Here is a 21789-nt window from a genome sequence, read left to right as displayed (position 1 = left end):
GAGTTTGGAACCACCAAAACTCTTCCAAGCGCTGGCCACCCGGCCAAACTGGGCAATTGCGGGAAAAGTTCCTTGTTCAGGGAGGTGACCAAGAACCCCAAGGTTTAAAAATAATGATTTAACCTATCTCCTTCCCTTCATCTACACTGATTGAAGTGGATTTAACAAGTGACATCAATAAGGGATCATACACTACATGGCCATCAATTTGGTGGATTTGTCTCTTCAGCCACACCCATTGCTGACAGGCGTATAAAATCAGGCACACAGCCATGCAATCTCCATAGACAAACATTGGTAGTAGAATGGCCTGTACTGAAGAGCTCAGTGACTTTCAACGTGGCACCGTCATAGGATGCCACGTTTCCAAAAAGCCAGTTAGTAAAAAATGGCCCTGGTCAACTGTAAGTGCTGTTATTGTGAAGTGGAAACGTCTAGGAGCAAGAACGGCTCAGCCGCAAAGTGGTAGGCCACACAAGCTCACAGAACGGCATTGCAGAGTGCTGAAACGCATATCGTGTAAAAAATGGTATGTCCTCGGTTGCAACACTCACTACCGAGTTCCAAACTGCCTCTGGAAGCAACGTCGGCACAAGGGCTGTTTGTCGGGAGCTTCACAAAATGGGTTTCCATTGCCAAGCAGCCTAGACTAAAATCACCATGCGCAATGCCAAGCGTCAGCTGGAGTGGTGTAAAGCTTGCCACCATTGGACTCTGGAGCAGTGGAGACACATTCTCTGGTGTGATGAATCACGCTTCACCATCTAGCAGTCAGAAGGACAAATCTGGGTTTAGTGGATGCCGGAAGACCTGCCCCAATGCAGGGGGCCAACTGTAATGTTTGGGGGAGGAGGAATAATAGTCTGGGGCTGTTTTTTATGGTTCAGGCCCCTTAGTTCCAGTGAAGGGAAATCTTAATGCTACAGCAATACAATGACATTCTAGACAATTCTGTGCTTCCAACTTTGTGGCAACAGCTTGGGGAAGGCCCTTTCCTGTTTCAGCATGACAATGCCCCCGTGCACAAAGCGAGGTCCATAAAGAAATGATTTGTCGAGGTCGGTGTGGACTTGACTGGCCTGTACAAACTGGCCTGTACAGAGCCTTGACCTCAACCCCATCGAACACCTTCGGAATGAATTGGACTGCCGACTGCGAGCCAGGCCCAATCGCCCAACATAAGTGCCCGACCTCACTAATGCTCTTGTGGCTGAATGGAAGCAAGTCCCTGCAGCAATGTTCCAACATCTAGTGGAACCTCTTCCCAGAAGAGTGGAGGCTGTCATATCAGCAAAGAGAGGACCAACTCCATATTAAAGCCCATGATTTTGTAATGAGATGTTCGACGAGCAGGTGTCCACGTAGTTTTGGCCATGTAGTGTAATTATCACCTGGATTCACCTGGTCAGTCTGTCATGGAAAGAGCAGGTGTCTCTAATGTTTTGTACACTTGGATGTACAATCATTTTGGTGCAGTAGTTATTATTTTTTGCAGATTGATGAAGTGATTGTTCATTGTATTGTTAACAAATTACAATAAAATTGTATCAAAAGTAAGTGAATACTGCATTTTAAAAAGCAGATACTTATATTGAATATGTATCTAAATTGGAAGAGTGATTTGGTGCAGCGAACAAGTGACTTTGTGAATTTGTTTGTTGTTCTCAGTCAATTGAAAGTGTGCTTAGAGTTTTGAAAATGTGTCATTTTGATGGTCTGTTTAGATTTCTTTGCTTAGAGTTGCGAAAATATGCCACATGCTTGTGAAAATGGCACCAAAGTGATTTTTAAAAAACTAGATGGAGATCATGCCCGAATAAATCTGCCAGTCACAATTTGCTTGAATTATGTAACGTATGTGTGTGTGTTTGTTTCTGCTTAACTTTGTTTGTGTTTCTGGATATATGCTTACGCAGGGGGTGGGGGGTTCCAGTAAGTGCTGCAGTGGATTAGTCACCTGGTTTATTTAAGGCAGAGAGAGGGTGCAGACACATCAGTGCATAACTGCCTAGTTGTACATAGAGTACATAGTTAATGAGAGACTGGGTTGCTTAGTCAGTTAGTCAGTGTGTATGACTTAGGTCCTAAGTCATTCAGTCAGCATGCAGAGCAACATCTACAGGCAGCAGAATGAGCACTTTGAAGTCTTTACCACTGTCCTCTCCCCACAAGGTGAGTAGCACAGTAGCAAGTTGCTGCTTACATCACTATGCATATATAGATAGAGATATAGATATGTGTGTGTGTGTGTATATATCTATAAATGTATATGGGTATCTGCAGTGGGCTAGATGGGAGAAGCTTGGCAAGGAAATACACCCTTCTGAAAAAAAGATGCTGCAATTACTGCATCCAAAGTAACACAGTTGACTGTAGTTACTGCACTGTTACTGCAGTTTCAAAACTGCCATCTTTTTTTGAAAGTGCGGCGCTTAACTTGTGTGTGTGCAGCACATAATTAGCACATTATTGTAATTATTAGCACATTATTGTAATTATTAAGATTCATGATATTGACTTTTCAATGATGATTAAAATTCCATTCCATTTGATTTGTAGTGTATACTGCAGTTGTTTATTTTGCATACTGTATGGTCCCTGGGTATTGATGGCAGACTGAAATACATCTAGAATCATGTTGTTCTTTTTTCCACCAACTTTTCCTCCCCTGATGCTTTGCTATAGTTCTTTGTGATGGGAGCTATTTTTTGCTGATTCATCTCTCCTTGTTTACCAGTTCACCGGGGACGATGCCAATTCAGACAGGCAGAGGCTGACCAGGCAAGTTATTTTCCTGTTAATGCTCACTCTCAGATCCTCAATATTTATTAACTATGTTGAATGAAAATATGCTTGGATGAATTCAACTTGTTGATACAATTGGTAGATTTGCTCCGCAATTCACCCTCATATCCCCTGGATTCTGTTCATGCAAGCATGAGACATCTAATGTAGATTGTTTTTGTGTCTCCAGCTACACTTGTCTGTAGAGACAATTGCATTAGTTAGTTCAAATTAGATGCTGTCTGTTATGTCATTCATTACCATGAGACTAAAGAGAACAGATCATGGAGAACAGCAGGTGATTGGGTTTCTTTATAACTGTGAGCCAGGTAATCCATAGAGTTTTAGCCAGCCACCTAATCCTCTTCATTCATTCAGGCATAGACTCAATGTGAATGAGCTGAGGAATGGAACAATGAATTGGACATGTCATGATATATCATATAAACTTACTGCATAGACAAGCATATACTGTGACAGACATAAGGAACACCGCTGCATGTGCTCAAATACTGCATCTGTCTTGTTACATATAAAATGTATTGAAGTTGCATTTCTCGATTAATCCACTAGATGGTGGTAAAGCGCAGCTACAAGCCCCACTGGCCAGATGAGCTGGCGCTGACCCGGGGGGAGTTCATCCTGGTTCTGTGTAAAGATGATGAGGCCCGGTGGTTTGGGCGGCTGCAAAACGGACAGCAGGGATACTTCCCGGCCTCGCATGTTGTGGAGCTGAGCCACCAGGTTAGTGGCTAGTGGAAATTGTCTTATGCTAGGCAAAAGCAACATTCCGTCTCTGTGTGTAACAAGGCTCTATTTCTACTCTATTCTATTTATAGTCATCAATCAAGACTTGAATTAGTTAAATCAATCGTGTTGGTGCTTGGCTGGAACAAAAGCCTGCATACACACCTCGTATGCCCTTGCACTGCTCGCAGATATAAGATTGCCCACCCCTACTATTCATAAAGAATAGCTCTGCTGATTTACAGAGAAGTATGTCTGGTTAGAATAGCATACCTGAGTTTTTGACAGGACAGAGGGATAGCAATACAGAACAGTCCCAGCAGTAATCCCACCCTGTCATTGACACACCTCTGTTTGTGTTGTTAGGACGATGAGCCAGCTAAAGACGTCCACCGCTTAGCGAGACGGGGTTCAGCTCCGGCCACGTATGCAGGTGGTACTGGGTGAGAGCAACGCGCCCAAAACACACACACAGATACACACTCAGAAAGACACAAACACACACTATCCTCAATCAAACCCCCCTCCACAAGTGCGTGTACACAACTCATACACACACCCCAGCAGCTGCTCCCCACACACACACACCCCTCACTGCCTCCACCTCCTCCAGTTCCCCTCCGCCCAGCGCACCCTGAACAGGTGGCCCCTCTCATCCCTCATTAGTTGACAAAGCACACAGATTACCCCCCACCCCTCCCTCCCTGATCAATTCCCACTCACTGCACTGCTGCTCCCTCACACAGTGGGGGCTCACAGTCACAGACCTGTGTTCAGGGGAGTAGATGAGGGCTCCCTCTTTCCCTCAAAAAATATTGTGTTTCATAATGTCAAACAGTGGAACAGAACTGTCTGTATAATCTGACTGAAGTGCCCTCAGTGAACGTGGAAATGTAAACAGTAGTTGGATGTTGTTTTAGAGATGATCCAAGATTATACATTTTAGTTGTGCCGTGTGACTTAGGCCCCTCCTAATGTGTGTAGAGGTGAACGTAGCTCCTTGAGCTGCAACAGCCTGCACACACACACACACACACACACACACGCACGCACGCACACACACACACACACACACACACCAGAGCGAGCCCCCTGAACAGCCCTGCGCTTGTCTTGTCTGCGCTGAGCGCTGGAATTTGGGTCAGCGGGAATAAACATGTCCTTTGTGTTTGTTGTGTCTTCTTTGTTCTCCAGCGCACTCAGGCTGCAGGCCCTCCGCAGAGCCAGCAGAGCAGCGGCAGGAGGGGGGCCGGAGGGGGCCGAGGGGGAGAGAGAGGGCCCCATCCTGATACTGAAGTCCCAGATCTCTCTCCCTAACAGGCTGCCCCAGCCCCTGCCCCAACCCCAGCCACAGGCACACAGCTCCCCAAGTTTCCTCCACAGGATCCTATCCAAGCACCGTCGGAGGAGTGATTGTCATGGGTCCAGCAACACGGGCTACATGGCCGACTAAGATGCTACGATGGACGGTGGTGTGTGGGGAGAGAAACAGGCACAAGAGGGGAAAGGAGGGAGGAGAGAGGAGGAGATTGGGTATAGCGAAAAGTGACTACATTTTGTGCCCACCCCCAATGGGGCCAGGTAGGGTTGCCATAGTTACATCACTAATGCTAGTCTATGACTGAACTGCTGGCTGCATCATTGGAGAGCTGGAGTGAGGGTAACTACTTCCCTGCCTCCTCTGTAAAGTGTTTAAGAAATATCAATGGTGTACCGTATATACATTTTCCGGGATTAAGATGTGACATTAAGCAAGCCGTAAATTGAAGGGTTGAATAGGGGGATCAGATTTATGACTATATTTTATGAAGCTAACTGTGTTTACTTCAGCCAAATAATGTTCCATGAGTCTGCTTGAGCTTTCTGTTCCATGAGTCTGCCTGAGCTTTCTGTTCCATGTTGTCATCCATATTAGGCTGTATTCTCTGCAACTATGACGTTCCAGAGCAGCACTAAATCATTGATATATTTCCTTTTGACTATAAATTGTTCAATTTCATTTGTGTTAAACCCAACATCAGCCAAGAATGTATTTTTCATAAAAAATAATCAAACCCGTACTTGCGGCTGATATCCCTTAATTCTAGTTAGTAACATATTCCACTACAGCATGTACCACGGCAAGAGTCTTCCATTCAACGGAACTGAAAAAAGCCCTGCGAAGTGAGAGGATGTGTGATTGAGGCGTGTTGAAAGGCACTGCCAAAGGAAATGGCATCATTATTGTGAAGGTTGCCCAGGCAATGGTAAAACAGCTCTCTCTCTCTGGGCTCAACACAGTCTTCAGTGGTACCTCCCAGCATGGCCACGACTGGAGTACGCTGTAGAATGTATCCTTTGAAAGGGCAACGCTGTGGAATGTATCCTTTGGAAGGACTAAAGCTCCAACTCTCTAATCCTAATCCTAACCTTGACCTCTATTAGATTTAGACACCACATCCACCAGCCCAGTGATGTGTCCATTGATAAACTTAGATCAGATCTATTCTAACAAGGACCATATCCCCGCCTGATATGTGAGATTATGGCACTAGCAAGCAGTAATGCGAACTACAGGGAATGCTGGTTAAAAAGGTAAGCGTTTAAAAAAAAACACCAAAGCCAAAAGCCGTCCTGTAATTTATGACTAGTTGCATGGTCAGTCTGAACCTCTGTGTTGTTGAAGATGGAAGCAGAAATAGTGTCTGAACAGTTTTCCAACATCTTGGTGTTCCTTCGCACATCTTCCTGATTTCTTAGTATGTGATATAGGATGTTTGATGCTGGAGGCCTGGCCGCCACAGCCATCTGCTGAGAAAGGCTTAGCGCCTCTGAGAGAGGAGAAGCTTTCCCCCTCTGACTGGCCTCTCCTCTCTCTACTCTCCTTCATCCATTCATTCATTCAATCAGTGCTTTAATTATCTCTAATCCAGGGTCAAACTCTGCCTCTCTCTAACTCCTGGAATAAAGCCTTGCTATGTGGATTATTGTGGTTGACATCCAGTGGGGACAGTGACAGCTACACACAGAGTGACAGAGGCCCTACTCTCATAGAGGCTAGAGGTCCAGAGGGCTGGTGTGTGTGTAGAGGGGGGATGTTCACCTGCCTGACACCTGTTCTTTCCCCTCCTCACCTGTGGAGCAGCAGATGCTATGCAGGAGAGTGCTGAGCCCTGCCCCACCCCCAGTGAACACAGTCTGTACCCCTCATACACTGTCTTCCATGCCCATTCAACCAGGAAACCTTGACTAAGCACACACACACACACACACACACACACACACACACACACACACACACACACACACACACACACACACACACACACACACACACACACACACACACACACACACACACACACACACACACACACACAAGTTACACCTCAGATACACCCAGAAAGAAACGCAAACCACACAGACCAACCCAGTCCAATGTATTGTATCGCCCCTCATTGTGAATCTGTTGTTTGTTGCTAAAAGTGTAGTCAGGCAGCAGGCTCCTCTAGTATACCAGTTAGGTACCGCTGTTCATTAGTGAGCCTGTTTAACCTCACAGCACTAACATACACGGGGGAACTGGAGACCTAGGACCTATTTACAGCAGAAAGGGACCAAAACACACACACACAATTTGGTTTTCCCGCCTAAAGTGTCTCATCCCCTCAGTGGTGCTGTGTGTTCAGCAGGACACCAACAGGGTGCCTGCCAGATGACTGCCCTGTCAGTGCTATAATGGCTGCCATCTGCTGTCTGGCATACACAAAGGCTGGCAGTGGCAGTATGTGTGTGTGTGTGTGTGTGTGTGTGTGTGTGTGTGTGTGTGTAGGGGAAATACAGGAGGGGGAGGGACCCTCTCTGCATTGAACACCAATTCACACAGCAAAGTTTGAGCACTGTACAACATAATGACTTGAAACAGTATATATATATTTGAAGTAAAACATACTTCTCTAAAATCAATAAATGCTTTACCCATTGATTGATGTGCTACAGTACTACTAAAATAGATTCCTGTCAATACACTGTATAGTACACACGTCTGTATAGTACACACGTCTGTATAGTACACATGTCTGTACTGATACCCAACAGGTGCATGTGTGGCCAAGCTAAGTCAATAAGGAGTGCCCTGTGCAGGACCAAAACAATACACTCAGTAAACACAAGGCTTTACAGGCTGATGCCAACAACCAATTAAGAGGCAGTAAGCCTTTGACATGTCTCAAGCCAGTCCAGACCATCTGAAAGCAACAATAGCTCAAGTCCTGCCCAGACAAGAAACAGATTGATCTAGTGGATATTTGCGTGCGCGTTTGTCTGTACTGTTGATGCTGCCCCAGCAGAAGGCAAGTCGCCAGGCCTTGTGCCCCTCCTCTTGGGGGCAATTGAGTGAATGGGTCTGTAAAAGCAACAGGCCCTGGGGACAATAGCGCCCGGGGGCATTAAGTCACGGGTGACTGGGCGTCTTTAGGGCCAGCAGCTGACCCTGTGGAGAGGCCTCTTGTCCTGCCGGAGGGGGACTCGTGTCACAGACCCCAGGCCAAGCTGACAGCACACCGCCACACACACACGGAAGGGGGATTGTGTCCATGGTGAACCCAGGCCAAGCTGACACACACCACAGGCAACATATACACAGATACTGTTAATCTACTGCCATAAGGACCTGACAGGACTGGACAGGGAACAGAAGAGTCCTTCCACTGGAGGGAACAGGGATAGAAGAAGGTATTTGGATGAGGTTTAATGTGAATAAGACTGCAGTGTTAAAGAGAGGTGCACCAAGATCATAACATCATATTGCTGTTACATAACACAATGACAAAGAACCACAAACGCAATGCAATAACATTTTATTATTATTACATATTAAGTACATGGTTACAATGGCAGTTGGTGGGAATTCTATGGTACCTGGTTATGATTTCAGCAGAAAATACAGTAAACTTTGAAAATGACATAATGGAAGTGTTACGTCTGTGATTATTGTAGTTGTAGTAAAAACATGATCACTGAAAAGTTCAACGTATTGCTTATTGTTCATGCATGATTATGACAACAACTGCTACTATAAATATACTCAATTCCCTTATAACCTAGAGTTAGATGTCCAAGTGTTACGTATAAACATGTTACAAACAAAACATACTGAAGTCAAAACCAACCGACAGAACAGAGAACAACCATATATCCATATTTACTGTAGCTGTTAGATGTCGGAAAATAAGAAAGTTCAGAAAGTGTGGTTCTGTGGAGTTCAGAGAGGGTGAACATACATGATCTTTCCACTTGATCTCTCCTGAGGAGATTCCCTTCTTATTCTCAAACACACTTAATGCTGGATAATCCCCATTATAATCTAGATTCTAAACAGCTGGAAGACTGTCGGAACAAATGACACCCACCATCACCACAGGGACCATAGATACTCTGCTGCATCCCTATTATTATAGAGGCAACCAATCAGAGCCATAGAAGACCGCATTGTCACACAAAGACGTAAAAGCTTCATCTTTCATTGTATGTTGAATATCTTGTGTTGTACTTGTAATTATTACTTATAAACAATGGATTTTAAACAGCTCTGTCTTTACATCTGTATGTCAGTGTTTAATAGTCACATGTCGTGACACATTCATCCAATGGCACTAGATTTAAATAAATGAAACAAACAAAACACACAACAAACAAATGAACAAAACACTTAAACGATGAGAAAAGTGCAATTTGTCTATTAGAGGTTGGAGACGGAATCCTGCTACTACTATGGAGAATACAAAGAAACTCTGATTCCAGGGGAAACTGTTCTACCAATATCAACAACTTGGTGATGTCACTATACAATGGTTATTAACTAAATCGGATAGTTAAAACAATGACTGAATGAAAGAGATTAGTGGTAGTGCATGTTCGCTTGTTATGTCTAATTCGTAGAAATGAGTTGAAAGGTAGCCCAATCCTTTTTCTGATAGAAAGAAAATATCATTATTTGATCATTTATTTTTCAATTTTTTTGAAATAAATAAATTAGTAAACATTGAATAAATAGAACCTCAACTAAAATGCTTGCTTTAGCACACTGATGACATGAGCGCTATGTGTCTGTACCAAACATGACAACTGGATTCTGATCTAGGTTCAGTGTGGTAGAACTGACCTTATAGGTCAAAGGGTTTCAGAAGGGTTTTAGACTGTCTGTCAGCAAAGGTACATTTCTCAATGGAAACTTTGTGTTCAATTTACACTTATATTAATATCTACGTTTTAGAGAACAGATAATAAATAAAATAAGATAAAAACAAACAAATGAACAAAAAAGGTACCCTTCCATTTTGAGTTTCTTCGCAGTTTCAAGCTATGAAATACATTCAACAAAAGTCTCAATTTGAGACTGCTAAAGGGAAGTATGGCCTTGGAATGGAAACTTCATTGTACTATCCAGTTACCTCCTCAACACTGACCGTTTCTCTGCAGCCAACCCCTACTCAGTAGTGCAATACTGACAGCTCTCTCTCTCTCTCTCCTCTCTTTCTCTCTCAAGACTTCATAACAACAGGTTTAGCAGTACAGGGTAGTTCTACAAACAAGCTGAATATACATATACATGTAATGTTACATCATAAAATGTATTTTTTCATTTTTGTTTAAACAATATATTAACAATATGAAACTCATAAGCAGTCACTGCTACAGTAGTAATACAACAACTATTTCTACAGCTTGCTACTTACTGTATGTGCAGGTTGTTCAGTTTTAACACATTATAAACTAGTGCAGGAAATCGAGTATTGTACAACCCTGTTACATGGCTAGGAGGTCAACGGCTGGTGGTATTCAAAAGACAAACAAAGCAATTTAGGACAACTGGGCAGTGTGACCCAGAAAAAGGACAGTCTTACCCTTTCTGTAAAGTATTCTGTGGTACACAGTGTTCAGTTACCGATCTTATCAATACACAAATGTCTAAATGATTTGAGTAGATCTACACCAGATTGTCTAAGTATGTTAAGTATGTTATGAGAAGGAGCGTGGACAGATGTAGTGTGTGAGGACGTAGGTCTCAGAGCACAAGCGCCCTCGAGGTGCAGCCGGTGGACGTGTAGGTGCTACTCAGGTACTGCCGGGCCTGCTCTGTCATAATCCGCTGGTCCTCCGTCTTCCCATAAACCACTGCTTCCCACTGGTTGTTGACCTGCAGGAGAAGAAGAGAGAACTTTTCTCTCCCGCATCTCAACGCATTAGTCTATCCCCTTCTCACAACCAAGACCTTGATGCTCAATTAAAAAATGTTCACTGAAAAGTTGGCAGGTTTCTTTGACAAGGGACCAGCTGTACCTAATTTACTGTCCAATTTGGAGGGACCTTTCCCCTCTCCCTATCATTATATATATATCGCCTGAGGAGAAATAATGTCAAGTTAGTATTTACTTAAATGTTGTTGTTTTTTAAAAGTTTTTTTCTCTCTACATACACCAGATAGGGTCAGTGAAATGTGTTGTTTTATAATGAAATGTGTTGCTTTGTTTTTTAAAGGGTAGTTAGGAGTTACACCAAAGAGAGGTGTCTGTGTGTACCTGTCCAGGTGAATCGTGGTGGGAAATTCTGACCGAGGGGGGGTTCTTCCTCTTGCGGGGGCTGGGAAGGTGGCGCCCGGGGCCACAGGACCCCTCCTTCCCAGACGAGGGGGGGCAGGGGCGCTCCTCTCTGTCTCTCTCCGGGAGTGGGGTCATCAATAAGGAGCTGGTTAACAAACTCTCCTCTGGGACCTGGAGGGGGGCAAGGACGGGTAGACATTGATTAGTTGGTTGGTTCATTGGTTGACTGATGAATTGATTGATTAGTTGGTTGGTTGACTGATTAGTCTGATTGATTATATCCCAGAACCCACCAGTGCATTATTGAGCTGGTCCTGGTATAGCTGGACGTTAAGACAGTCTTTCCCCCAGGAGTCCAGCACCAGGGACTTACGCACCTTCCTGGCTGGGCCATCCACCTGGGAGGGTCAGGGACAAGGTTGTGGTTAGACTGGATACCAAGTCAAACAGAGGTCATGAAAAGTTTAGTTGTACATGGTTATATGAACACCTACATCATGTTTCCATGTCCTGAAGTCTGGTTGTGGTTCTCTGGTGAAGATGTCTGATCCTATCTCCTGCTTCAGCACCTCCCTGATATCTTCCTCCAGAAAGGCCAGGGGCTGGGGCTGAGATAGACACACACACACACATAACACACATTAATATGAGCACAGTAACAAAGTACACACACTCATAAGAACACACAGTGAATTATAAATACACACAGCTAGACTAACTTCACACTTACCACCATCTTTAGCGGCCCATGCATCTTCTCCTGGGCGGCCAGGGCGTTCTTAAATGGAGTAGGAGTTCTGGGAGTCGGAACCATTATGGTCTTATGAATCTTAGGGGTCCTGAAACTGAGTGAGACAAAGAGAGATATTCTTACAACACCTGCCAAAATGATCAGATCAATACATCAAACACACACACTGAATGAATCAAATGTGAAAATATGGAGGAACCTGTAACTCGCTTACCCCATATTCTCTTTCTGGTGTTTGGGCGTGGTCTCTTTCTGGAAGGGTGTGTTGAGGAGATAGTTCTGGCCACAGACCGGGGTAGAGGTCAGAGCAGGGTTGTCCAGGCTCAGATGCTCTCCTCCTGATGTGTTGAAGAACTGGAGGACAACATGATCACAACAGTTAGAGAGGGGAGATAAGAAAGGGGGACTATAAAGAGAAGCTATTTTGCCAGAGACAGACGCGTTGCACCATCATGCCTTAGCTTGAGCACATTTCTAGCATCTTGCCTGGGAGAGGGTGAAAGGCCGTGCTTTTGTGGGGGTGTTCTTGGGCGAGTTGATGCTGGGTGACTCTAAGAAGGTCGCACGGCTCCTATCAGGTGACTGGTCCACCCTCTCTGTCCTCTTCCTCCTCCCCAGGGACGGCAGGCCTGGTCTGGGCACGTTGTTCGGGGTGTGGACTTTCCGCTGACTCATGGGGGCACGGTGCTTTGTTGAGATGTCGTTGGAGGGGTCAATGGTATACCTCATTCCCGCTGTGGTCCTCCCCTGGGGTACGTAGCTCCCCTGTGTTTGTTTCGGGGGGGTCGTCGCCTCAGACACGTCGAAGCTGGCCGCCTCGCTCCACGTCATAGGGTCCTGTAGAGCCAGACACATCTACAATGGATTTTCAATACATTCATGCTCTGGGTCTGGTATATATAAACACACACAGCCATATACTGTACACACACATCTACACCGGGCCCTGCTCCACAAGGGGGAAAAAAGAGGGCTTAGCCCCATCAGTTGAAATTTGTGCCATCTCAGTTTTAGTATTATGTCTCTATATAAAAATTATTGAGTGACAGGTTGGTGAAAAATCTGTATCTCCGCTGCGCTGTGTCAGCACAATGGACAGAGCGCTGCGGTGTGTGTAGGGGGCTATGGAAAGCCACTGGGGAGTTTAGGTTTGACTCCTTCAGGTTTATCGTTGAAGCTGCTTCACTCAACTCTGCCTCACGCCCCACCACTACAGAGTTTAGTTAGCTTCTTAGCTAGCTGTAAAAACCGTTAGTGTTATTAGCCTTAGCCTATTTAGCTAGCTCTAACCAGGTTGTCTGCCACAAATGATATCAGAAATTGGCTTTGCCAAAGCACCCAGACAAAGCTTAAGAAGGAGAACGATGAGCAGCAGCATCAAACCACGAGGCCGCCGCCAAGCCCAGCAGCGATGATGCTGCTGAGTGCAAAGCCTACACAGCCTTCTACAAGTGCCGCCAGGATAGCCTATTGGTTTTCAATGTAGCCTATTGGTTGTCTTGGCAGCCTATTGGTTTTCTTGGCAGCCTATTGGTTTTCATGGTAGCCTATTGGTTTTCATGGTAGCCTATTGGTTTTCTTGCTAGCCTATTGGTTTTCTTGGCAGCCTATTGGTTTTCATGGTAGCCTATTGGTTTTATTGGTAGCCTATTGGTTTTCTTGGTAGCCTATTAGTTTTTGTGGTTGTAAAAGGAACTGTACTCTATTGGAAACATGTTCATGGTAGGCTGGCATTGCTTATGTGGGTGGAATTTGATCCACAGAAGTGTATTGTGCCATATCACAATGTGTTTCTGAACTCATGAGCGCCATGATTTTCCATGTTTGAAGTGGCCCTATTGGTTAATTTATTTGACGAGACAGCTGTGCATGGCTGCATCTCACTGTAGGAGGCTGTGTTTTGGTTATTTGGATCTCCATTTGCCTTTACTGTGCTTGTTTACATATATTTTATATATGAATGCATCCGCTCAGTGTTTGAGATCAATTGACACCCTTTACCATGGAGTGTTAGGATTTATTTTTAACTACAAAACCCTTACGCACCACTGCACTTTATATACCAGGGTTGGCTGGTCTTCTCTAGTCACTCGTAGGCTTTATACCTTTATTTACAAAGCCATTTTTATTCCTCAGAAATGTGGTGGGTTGTCTCTTCGTTCACAAGACTTTATCCTGCTAAACTGTTCCAAATGTCCGAACTGAATTTGGTAAAAGGGCTTTTATGTCATTTGCGCCATCCATTTGGAACGCCTTACAAAATAGTTTTCAACTGGAAGAACATGTCCCGAGTGGTGTTTTTAAATCATTGATGAAGGATTTTGAGCCTGATTGTCATGTATTGTCATATTATGTCTTGTTCCTGTTCTTTCTCTTCACTCCGTTTCCCTCTGCTGGTCGTATTAGGTTACCTTCTCTTCCTCTCCTTCCCCCAGCTGTTCCTCATCTTCTCTAACTACCTCGTTCACCCTTTTCCCACCTGTTCCCTTTTTCCCTCTGATTAGGTCTCTATTTCTCTCTCTGTTCCTGCTTCTTTCTTTGTCAGATTCTCGTTTGAGTTTCTCATGCCAGAACCAAACTATCGTCTCGTTTGCTTCACCCTTGTCCCATCCTGTCGGAATCTGCCTGTTCTTCTGATGCTACGTGTGATCAGGTACCTCTGTCCGCTACGACCCGCGCCTACCCAGAGAGACCAGCAGTCTGTCGCCGCAACCCAGCTATTCTCCTCTGCTGCTAAGAAGGGGACTCTTTTGTAAATATCAGAAGGACTTTCTGTTTCATTTGTCGCCCTCTCTGAGGGTTGTCTATTTTGCCATTTTCTACATCTGAAGAGGATCTATGTCTTCCCTGTGTTTTTACATTAAAGGACTCTGTTTTTGTTAAACCGCTTTTGGGTCCTCACTCAAGTGCACAACAGAAGAATCTGACCAAGAATGGACCCAGCGATTTCGGATCCTTTCCACTCAGCCGTCGAGATCCAGGGAGCGATGCTAGGCAGACACGAGCAGGAATTGTCTGTTGCTCGACATGCCGTTGAGACCCTGACCGCCCAAGTCTCCGACCTCACAAGACAGGTTCACCATCTCCGCCTCGATCCACCGGCCACTTCCAGGGCTTCCGAATCTCCGGAGCCCAGAATCAATAACCCGCCGTGTTACTCTGGGGAGGCCACTGAATGCCGCTCGTTCCTCACCCAGTGTGATATTGTGTTTTCTCTCAGCCCAACACTTACTCCAGGAGCACAGCTCGTATCGCCTACGTCATATCTCTCCTTACTGGACGGGCTCGTGAGTGGGGCACGGCTATCTGGGAGGCGAGGGCTGAGTGTACTAACCAGTATCAGGACTTTAAGGAGGAGATGATACGGGTTTTTGATCATTCTGTTTTTGGGGAGGAAGCTTCCAGGGTCCTGTCTTCCCTATGTCAAGGTAATCGATCCATAACAGATTACTCTATTGCGTTTCGCACTCTTGCTGCCTCCAGTGACTGGAACGAGCCGGCTTTGCTCGCTCGTTTTCTGGAGGGTCTCCGCGCTGAGGTAAAGGATGAGATTCTCTCCCGGGAGGTTCCTTCCAGCGTGGATTCCTTGATTGAACTCGCTATTCGCATAGAGCGACGGGTTGATCTTCGTCACCGAGCTCGGGGAAAGGAGCTCGCGTTCTCCGTTGCCCCCCTCCCGCATCACTACCATCTTCCTCCGCCGGCTCGGGTGCTGAGCCTATGCAGCTGGGGGTATCCGCATCTCGACTAAGGAGAGGGAACGGAGAATCACCAACCGCCTCTGTCTCTATTGCGGTTCCGCTGGTCATTTTGTCACTTCATGTCCAGTAAAAGCCAGAGCTCATCAGTAAGAGGAGGGCTACTGGTGAGCGCTACTACTCTGGTCTCTCCTTCAAGATCCTGCACTACCTTGTCGGCCCATCTACGCTGGACCGGTTCGTCAGCTTCCTGCAGCGCCTTGATAGACTCTGGGGCGGAGGGCTGTTTTATGGACGAGACCTGGGCTCGGGAACATGACATTCCTCTCAGACAGTTAAAGGAGCCCACGGCCTTGTTCGCTCTGGATGGGAGTTCTCTCCCCAGGATTCAGCGTGAAACGCTACCTTTAACCCTCACTGTCTCTGGTAATCATAGCGAAACCATTTCCTTTTTAATTTTTCGTTCACCTTTTACACCTGTTGTTTTGGGTCATCCCTGGCTAGTTTGTCATAATCCTTCTATTAATTGGTCTAGTAATTCTATCCTCTCCTGGAACGTCTCTTGTCATGTGAAATGTTTAATGTCTGCTATCCCTCCTGTTTCCTCTGTCTCTTCTTCACAGGAGGAGCCTGGTGATTTGACGAGGGTGCCGGAGGAATATCACGATCTGCGCACGGTGTTCAGTCGGTCCAGGGCCACCTCTCTTCCTCCGCACCGGTCGTATGATTGTAGTATTGATCTCCTTCCAGGAACCATCCCCCCGGGGTAGACTATACTCTCTGTCGGCTCCCGAACGTAAGGCTCTCGAAGATTATTTGTCTGTAGCTCTCGACGCCGGTACCATAGTCCCCTCCTCCTCTCCCGCCGGAGCGGGGTTTTTTTTTGTTAAGAAGAAGGATGGGTCCCTGCGCCCCTGCATAGATTATCGAGGGCTGAATGACATAACAGTTAAGAATCGTTATCCGCTTCCTCTTATGTCTTCAGCCTTCGAGATCCTGCAGGGAGCCAGGTTTTTCACTAAGTTGGACCTTCGTAACGCTTACCATCTCGTGCGCGTCAGGGAGGGGGACGAGTGGAAAACGGCGTTTAACACTCCGTTAGGGCACTTTGAATACCGGGTTCTTCCTTTCGGCCTCGCAAACGCTCCAGCTGTCTTTCAGGCATTAGTAAATGACGTCCTGAGAGACATGCTGAACATCTTTGTTTTCGTTTACCTTGACGATATCCTGATTTTTTTCACCGTCACTCCAGATTCATGTTCAGCACGTTCGACGTGTCCTCCAGCGCCTTTTAGAGAATTGTCTTTATGTGAAGGCTGAGAAGTGCACTTTTCATGCCTCCTCCGTCACATTTCTCGGTTCTGTTATTTCCGCTGAAGGCATTAAGATGGATCCCGCTAAGGTCCAAGCTGTCATTGATTGGCCCGTTCCTAAGTCACGCGTCGAGCTGCAGCGCTTTCTCGGCTTCGCGAATTTCTATCGTCGTTTCATCCGTAATTTCGGTCAGGTGGCAGCTCCCCTCACAGCCCTTACTTCTGTCAAGACGTGCTTTAAGTGGTCCGATTCCGCCCAGGGAGCTTTTGATCTTCTCAAGAATCGTTTTACATCCGCACCTATCCTTGTTACACCTGACGTCTCTAGACAGTTCGTTGTCGAGGTTGACGCGTCAGAGGTGGGCGTGGGAGCCATTCTTTCTCAGCGCTCCCTCTCTGACGACAAGGTCCACCCTGGCGCGTATTTTTCTCATCGCCTGTCGCCGTCGGAACGTAACTATGATGTGGGAAACCGCGAACTGCTCGCCATCCGCTTAGCCCTAGGCGAATGGCGACAGTGGTTGGAGGGGGCGACCGTTCCTTTTGTCGTTTGGACTGACCATAGGAACCTTGAGTACATCCGTTCTGCCAAACGACTTAATGCGCGTCAGGCTCGTTGGGTGCTGTTTTTCGCTCGTTTCGAGTTCGTAATTTCTTTTCGTCCGGGCTCTAAGAACACCAAGCCTGATGCTTTATCTCGTCTCTTCAGTTCTTCAGTAGTCTCCACCGACCCCGAGGGGATTCTCCCTGAGGGGCGTGTTGTCGGGTTGACTGTCTGGGGAATTGAGAGGCAGGTAAAGCAAGCACTCACTCACACTCCGTCGCCGCGCGCTTGTCCTAGGAACCTTCTTTTCGTTCCCGTTCCTACTCGTCTGGCCGTTCTTCAGTGGGCTCACTCTGCCAAGTTAGCCGGCCACCCCGGCGTTCGGGGTACGCTTGCTTCCATTCGCCAGCGTTTTTGGTGGCCCACTCGGGAGCGTGACACGCGTCATTTCGTGGCTGCTTGTTCGGTCTGCGCGCAGACTAAGTCCGGTAACTCCCCTCCTGCCGGCCGTCTCAGACCGCTTCCCATTCCCTCTCGACCGTGGTCTCACATCGCCTTAGATTTTATCACCGGACTGCCTTCGTCAGCGGGGAAGACTGTTATTCTTACGGTTGTCGATAGGTTCTCTAAGGCGGCTCATTTTATTCCCCTCGCTAAGCTCCCTTCTGCTAAAGAAACGGCACAAATCATCATTGAGAATGTTTTCAGAATTCATGGCCTTCCGTCAGACGTCGTTTCTGACAGGGGTCCGCAATTCACGTCTCAATTTTGGAGGGAGTTTTGCCGTTTGATTGGAGCTTCCGTCAGTCTCTCTTCCGGCTTTCACCCTCAGTCTAACGGTCAAGCAGAACGGGCCAATCAGACTATTGGTCGCATCTTACGCAGTATTTCTTTTCGTAACCCTGCGTCTTGGTCAGAACAGCTCCCCTGGGCAGAATACGCCCACAACTCGCTTCCTTCGTCTGCGACCAGTCTATCTCCTTTTCAGAGTAGCCTCGGGTACCAGCCTCCGCTGTTCTCGTCTCAGCTCGCCGAGTCCTGCGTCCCCTCCGCTCAGGCTTTTGTCCAACGTTGTGAGCGCACCTGGAAGAGGGTCAGGTCTGCACTTTGCCGTTATAGGGCGCAGACTGTGAGAGCCGCTAATAAGCGTAGAACTAAGAGTCCTAGATATTGTCGCGGTCAGAGAGTATGGCTCTCCACTCAAAACCTTCCCCTTAAGACAGCTTCTCGCAAGTTGACCCCGCGGTTCATTGGTCCGTTCCGTATTTCTCAGATCATTAATCCTGTCGCAGTGCGACTTCTTCTCCCGCGATATCTTCGTCGCGTCCACCCGGTCTTCCATGTCTCCTGTGTTAAGCCCGTTCTTCGCGCCCCGCTCGTCTTCCCCCCCATCCTTGTCGAGGGCGCACCTATCTACAGGGTCCGTAAGATTTTGGACATACGTCCTCTGGGCCGTGGTCATCAGTACCTAGTAGATTGGGAGGGGTACGGTCCTGAGGAAAGGAGTTGGGTTCCCTCTCGGGACGTGCTGGACCGTTCGCTGATCGATGATTTCCTCCGTTGCCGCCAGGTTTCCTCCTCGAGTGCGCCAGGAGGCGCTTGGTGAGTGGGGGGGTACTGTCATGTATTGTCATATTATGTCTTGTTCCTGTTCTTTCTCTTCACTCCGTTTCCCTCTGCTGGTCGTATTAGGTTATCTTCTCTTCCTCTCCTTCCCCCAGCTGTTCCTCATCTTCTCTAACTACCTCGTTCACCCTTTTCCCACCTGTTCCCTTTTTCCCTCTGATTAGGTCTCTATTTCTCTCTCTGTTCCTGCTTCTTTCTTTGTCAGATTCTCGTTTGAGTTTCTCATGCCAGAACCAAACTATCGTCTCGTTTGCTTCACCCTTGTCCCATCCTGTCGGAATCTGCCTGTTCTTCTGATGCTACGTGTGATCAGGTACCTCTGTCCGCTACGACCCGCGCCTACCCAGAGAGACCAGCAGTCTGTCGCCGCAACCCAGCTATTCTCCTCTGCTGCTAAGAAGGGGACTCTTTTGTAAATATCAGAAGGACTTTCTGTTTCATTTGTCGCCCTCTCTGAGGGTTGTCTATTTTGCCATTTTCTACATCTGAAGAGGATCTATGTCTTCCCTGTGTTTTTACATTAAAGGACTCTGTTTTTGTTAAACCGCTTTTGGGTCCTCACTCAAGTGCACAACACTGATTCCTTAACCTGTCAATGTTTTAAATTTGCTGTTATATGATTTCGTTACACTCCTGTGACTTCTAAGGTTTAACTAGATGACTTGTAGTGTTCATGTTGTCTGTCTGTAATTGTGTAATGACTCGGTGCTGCCTATCAGGGCCAGCACGCTCTTGAAAAAGAGATTTCAAATCTCAATGAGCCCTTCCTGGTTAAATAAAGGTAAATGTAACTAGCTTAAGTATATATTCTGTCATGCTTTTATCCATCTGATATTTTGTTGACTAGGCCTACTACTTGTTATCGCTGTTCTGTTCACATTCATTAGTTCTCATTTGCAGTTGTGTCCATACTCTAAGCCAAACTGCTATTCAGTATTTTTGTTTTGCATGCATGGAAAACTAGGTTACTCCTTTCAGCATTTAGTTTGCATTATTTTCGTAAGACAGCTGTGTGTACATAGGGTAACTCACTTATTACACACTATCTATCTTGTAGCCTATATTCATTACCAAAATGGAGCTGTCCATTGTGCTGATACAGCACAGCGGAGATACTGATTTTGTGCTAACCTGTCACTCAATCATTTTTATAGACATTTTATATAACTATTTATACATATACTTTATACTTATATATACTTTATATATACTTTGTTTACTGTGATATAAGCAGAATTCAATATAATTCCAATGCAAGAACCCGCCAAAATAGTAATCTTATCCTGGCTCTGGGTCTGATCTGCCCCCTAGTCATTTTATCCTGGCTATGGTTCTAATCTGCCCCTTAGTCACCTTATCCTGGCTTTGATCTGCCCCCTAGTCACCTTATCCTGGCTCTGGGTCTGATCTGCCCCTAGTCACCTTATCCTGGCTCTGGGTCTGATCTGCCCCCTAGTCACCTTATCCTGGCTCTGGGTCTGATCTGCCCCCTAGTCACCTTATCCTGGCTCTGGGTCTGATCTGCCCCCTAGTCACCTTATCCTGGCTCTGGGTCTGATCTGCCCCCTAGTCACCTTATCTTGGCTCCGGGTCTGATCTACACACTCACCGAGTCGATGAGCTCCATGGTCTCTGCGAACTCGGGGATGGTCTGCAGGGTGGAGAGCACAGAACTAGCCTCCACAGCCAGGAACTTACTGGGGGAAACATGGCGCTGAACCTGGTGCTGACCCTCCTCTGCCAGCCTCCAGCCCCCCTCCGCCAGCTCCACTGGTGGCCCTTGGCCTTCCTCTGCCCCCTCCAGCCCCCTCAGCCTGCTCCACTGGTGGCCCTTGGCCTTCCTCTGCCCCCTCCAGCCTCCCTCACTCTGATCCTCCAGACTGCTGCTGCTGGTGGTCATGGTGTCATCTGACACACTGTCTGCCCAGCTGGAGTAATGCTCCACACTCTGAGAGAGAAGAGACTGGGGTTAGGGTGCTGCTGATGCCGGGGTTGAACACCAACCAGGTCAGTAAGGCTGACTGGATTCGGAAAACACCCAATGAATGAAGTTATGACGTTTCAAGGAAGTTCAATCAAGTTTAGACGACAAGGCAATGTAACGAAATTCATACCCAAAAGTGTCCCAACACCCAAACTTGTTCCCTCAGTCTAAAACATTATTGAACCTCATTGAGAAGTCAGTGGTAGGCATGTGTTGTAACACACCAAGATATTTTACATTTAAAATCTGAACCACTGACATCATCCTAATAGTTTGTTCTGCAACGCAGATTATAATGAGATAAATGGATGGAGTGAATAGATGCATGAAGAAAGGTAACGAGGAGGGGGGTTCTGCTATGGAAGCCACAGTGGTGTGGTGAAAGAAGGGAAAAGGTTTAAAAAGAAGAAGAAAAAGGAGGAAACACATGTTTGGTTCCAAACCGCTGGAGGAAGTGACACCGTGCACTACTGCTGTGAGGAGCAGATAGGAGGCTGGAGGAAGTGACACCGTGCACTACTGCTGTGAGGAGCAGATAGGAGGCTGGAGGAAGTGACACCGTGCACTACTGCTGTGAGGAGCAGATAGGAGGCTGGAGGAAGTGACACCGTGCACTACTGCTGTGAGGAGCAGATAGGAGGCTGGAGGAAGTGACACCGTGCACTACTGCTGTGAGGAGCAGATAGGAGGCTGGAGGCTGGAGTGAGGAGCAAGGAGGCTGGAGGAAGTGACACCGTGCACTACTGCTGTGAGGAGCAGATA

The 21789-nt window shown here is 46.6% G+C and overlaps 2 protein-coding genes across 5 annotated transcripts in view; one reads left to right on the top strand and one right to left on the bottom strand.

Annotated features, from left to right (window-relative positions):
* The first annotated feature begins 1980 nt into the window (after positions 1-1980).
* On the top strand, positions 1981-6720 carry LOC112233630. The gene is made up of 5 exons (XM_024401392.2): positions 1981-2172; positions 2738-2781; positions 3358-3528; positions 3898-3974; positions 4726-6720. Exons 1-5 carry the CDS (start codon positions 2103-2105, stop codon positions 4982-4984), a joined length of 621 nt encoding a protein of 206 aa, XP_024257160.1. The 5' UTR covers positions 1981-2102; the 3' UTR covers positions 4985-6720.
* A 1632-nt stretch (positions 6721-8352) lies between these two features.
* LOC112227719 (myb-related protein A-like) overlaps positions 8353-21789 on the bottom strand; it is a 29450-nt gene continuing 16013 nt past the window's right edge. For 3 of the 4 annotated variants that reach the window (XM_042308623.1, XM_042308625.1, XM_042308626.1), the window contains 8 exons: positions 20653-20991; positions 12349-12717; positions 12077-12216; positions 11842-11956; positions 11606-11719; positions 11405-11509; positions 11091-11282; positions 8353-10708 (listed from right to left, as the gene is read on the bottom strand). In XM_042308623.1, coding sequence (XP_042164557.1) covers positions 10577-10708; positions 11091-11282; positions 11405-11509; positions 11606-11719; positions 11842-11956; positions 12077-12216; positions 12349-12717; positions 20653-20991 — 1506 coding nt within the window. In that variant the 3' untranslated portion in view covers positions 8353-10576. The remainder of the gene's footprint in view (positions 10709-11090; positions 11283-11404; positions 11510-11605; positions 11720-11841; positions 11957-12076; positions 12217-12348; positions 12718-20652; positions 20992-21789) is intronic. The other variant, XM_042308624.1, reaches the window with a different exon arrangement.

Source organism: Oncorhynchus tshawytscha, linkage group LG29 (genome assembly GCF_018296145.1).
Source record: "Oncorhynchus tshawytscha isolate Ot180627B linkage group LG29, Otsh_v2.0, whole genome shotgun sequence".
In the NCBI taxonomy this organism is placed as follows: Eukaryota; Metazoa; Chordata; class Actinopteri; order Salmoniformes; family Salmonidae; genus Oncorhynchus; species Oncorhynchus tshawytscha.
This window is presented reverse-complemented; position numbering and strand designations above follow the sequence as displayed.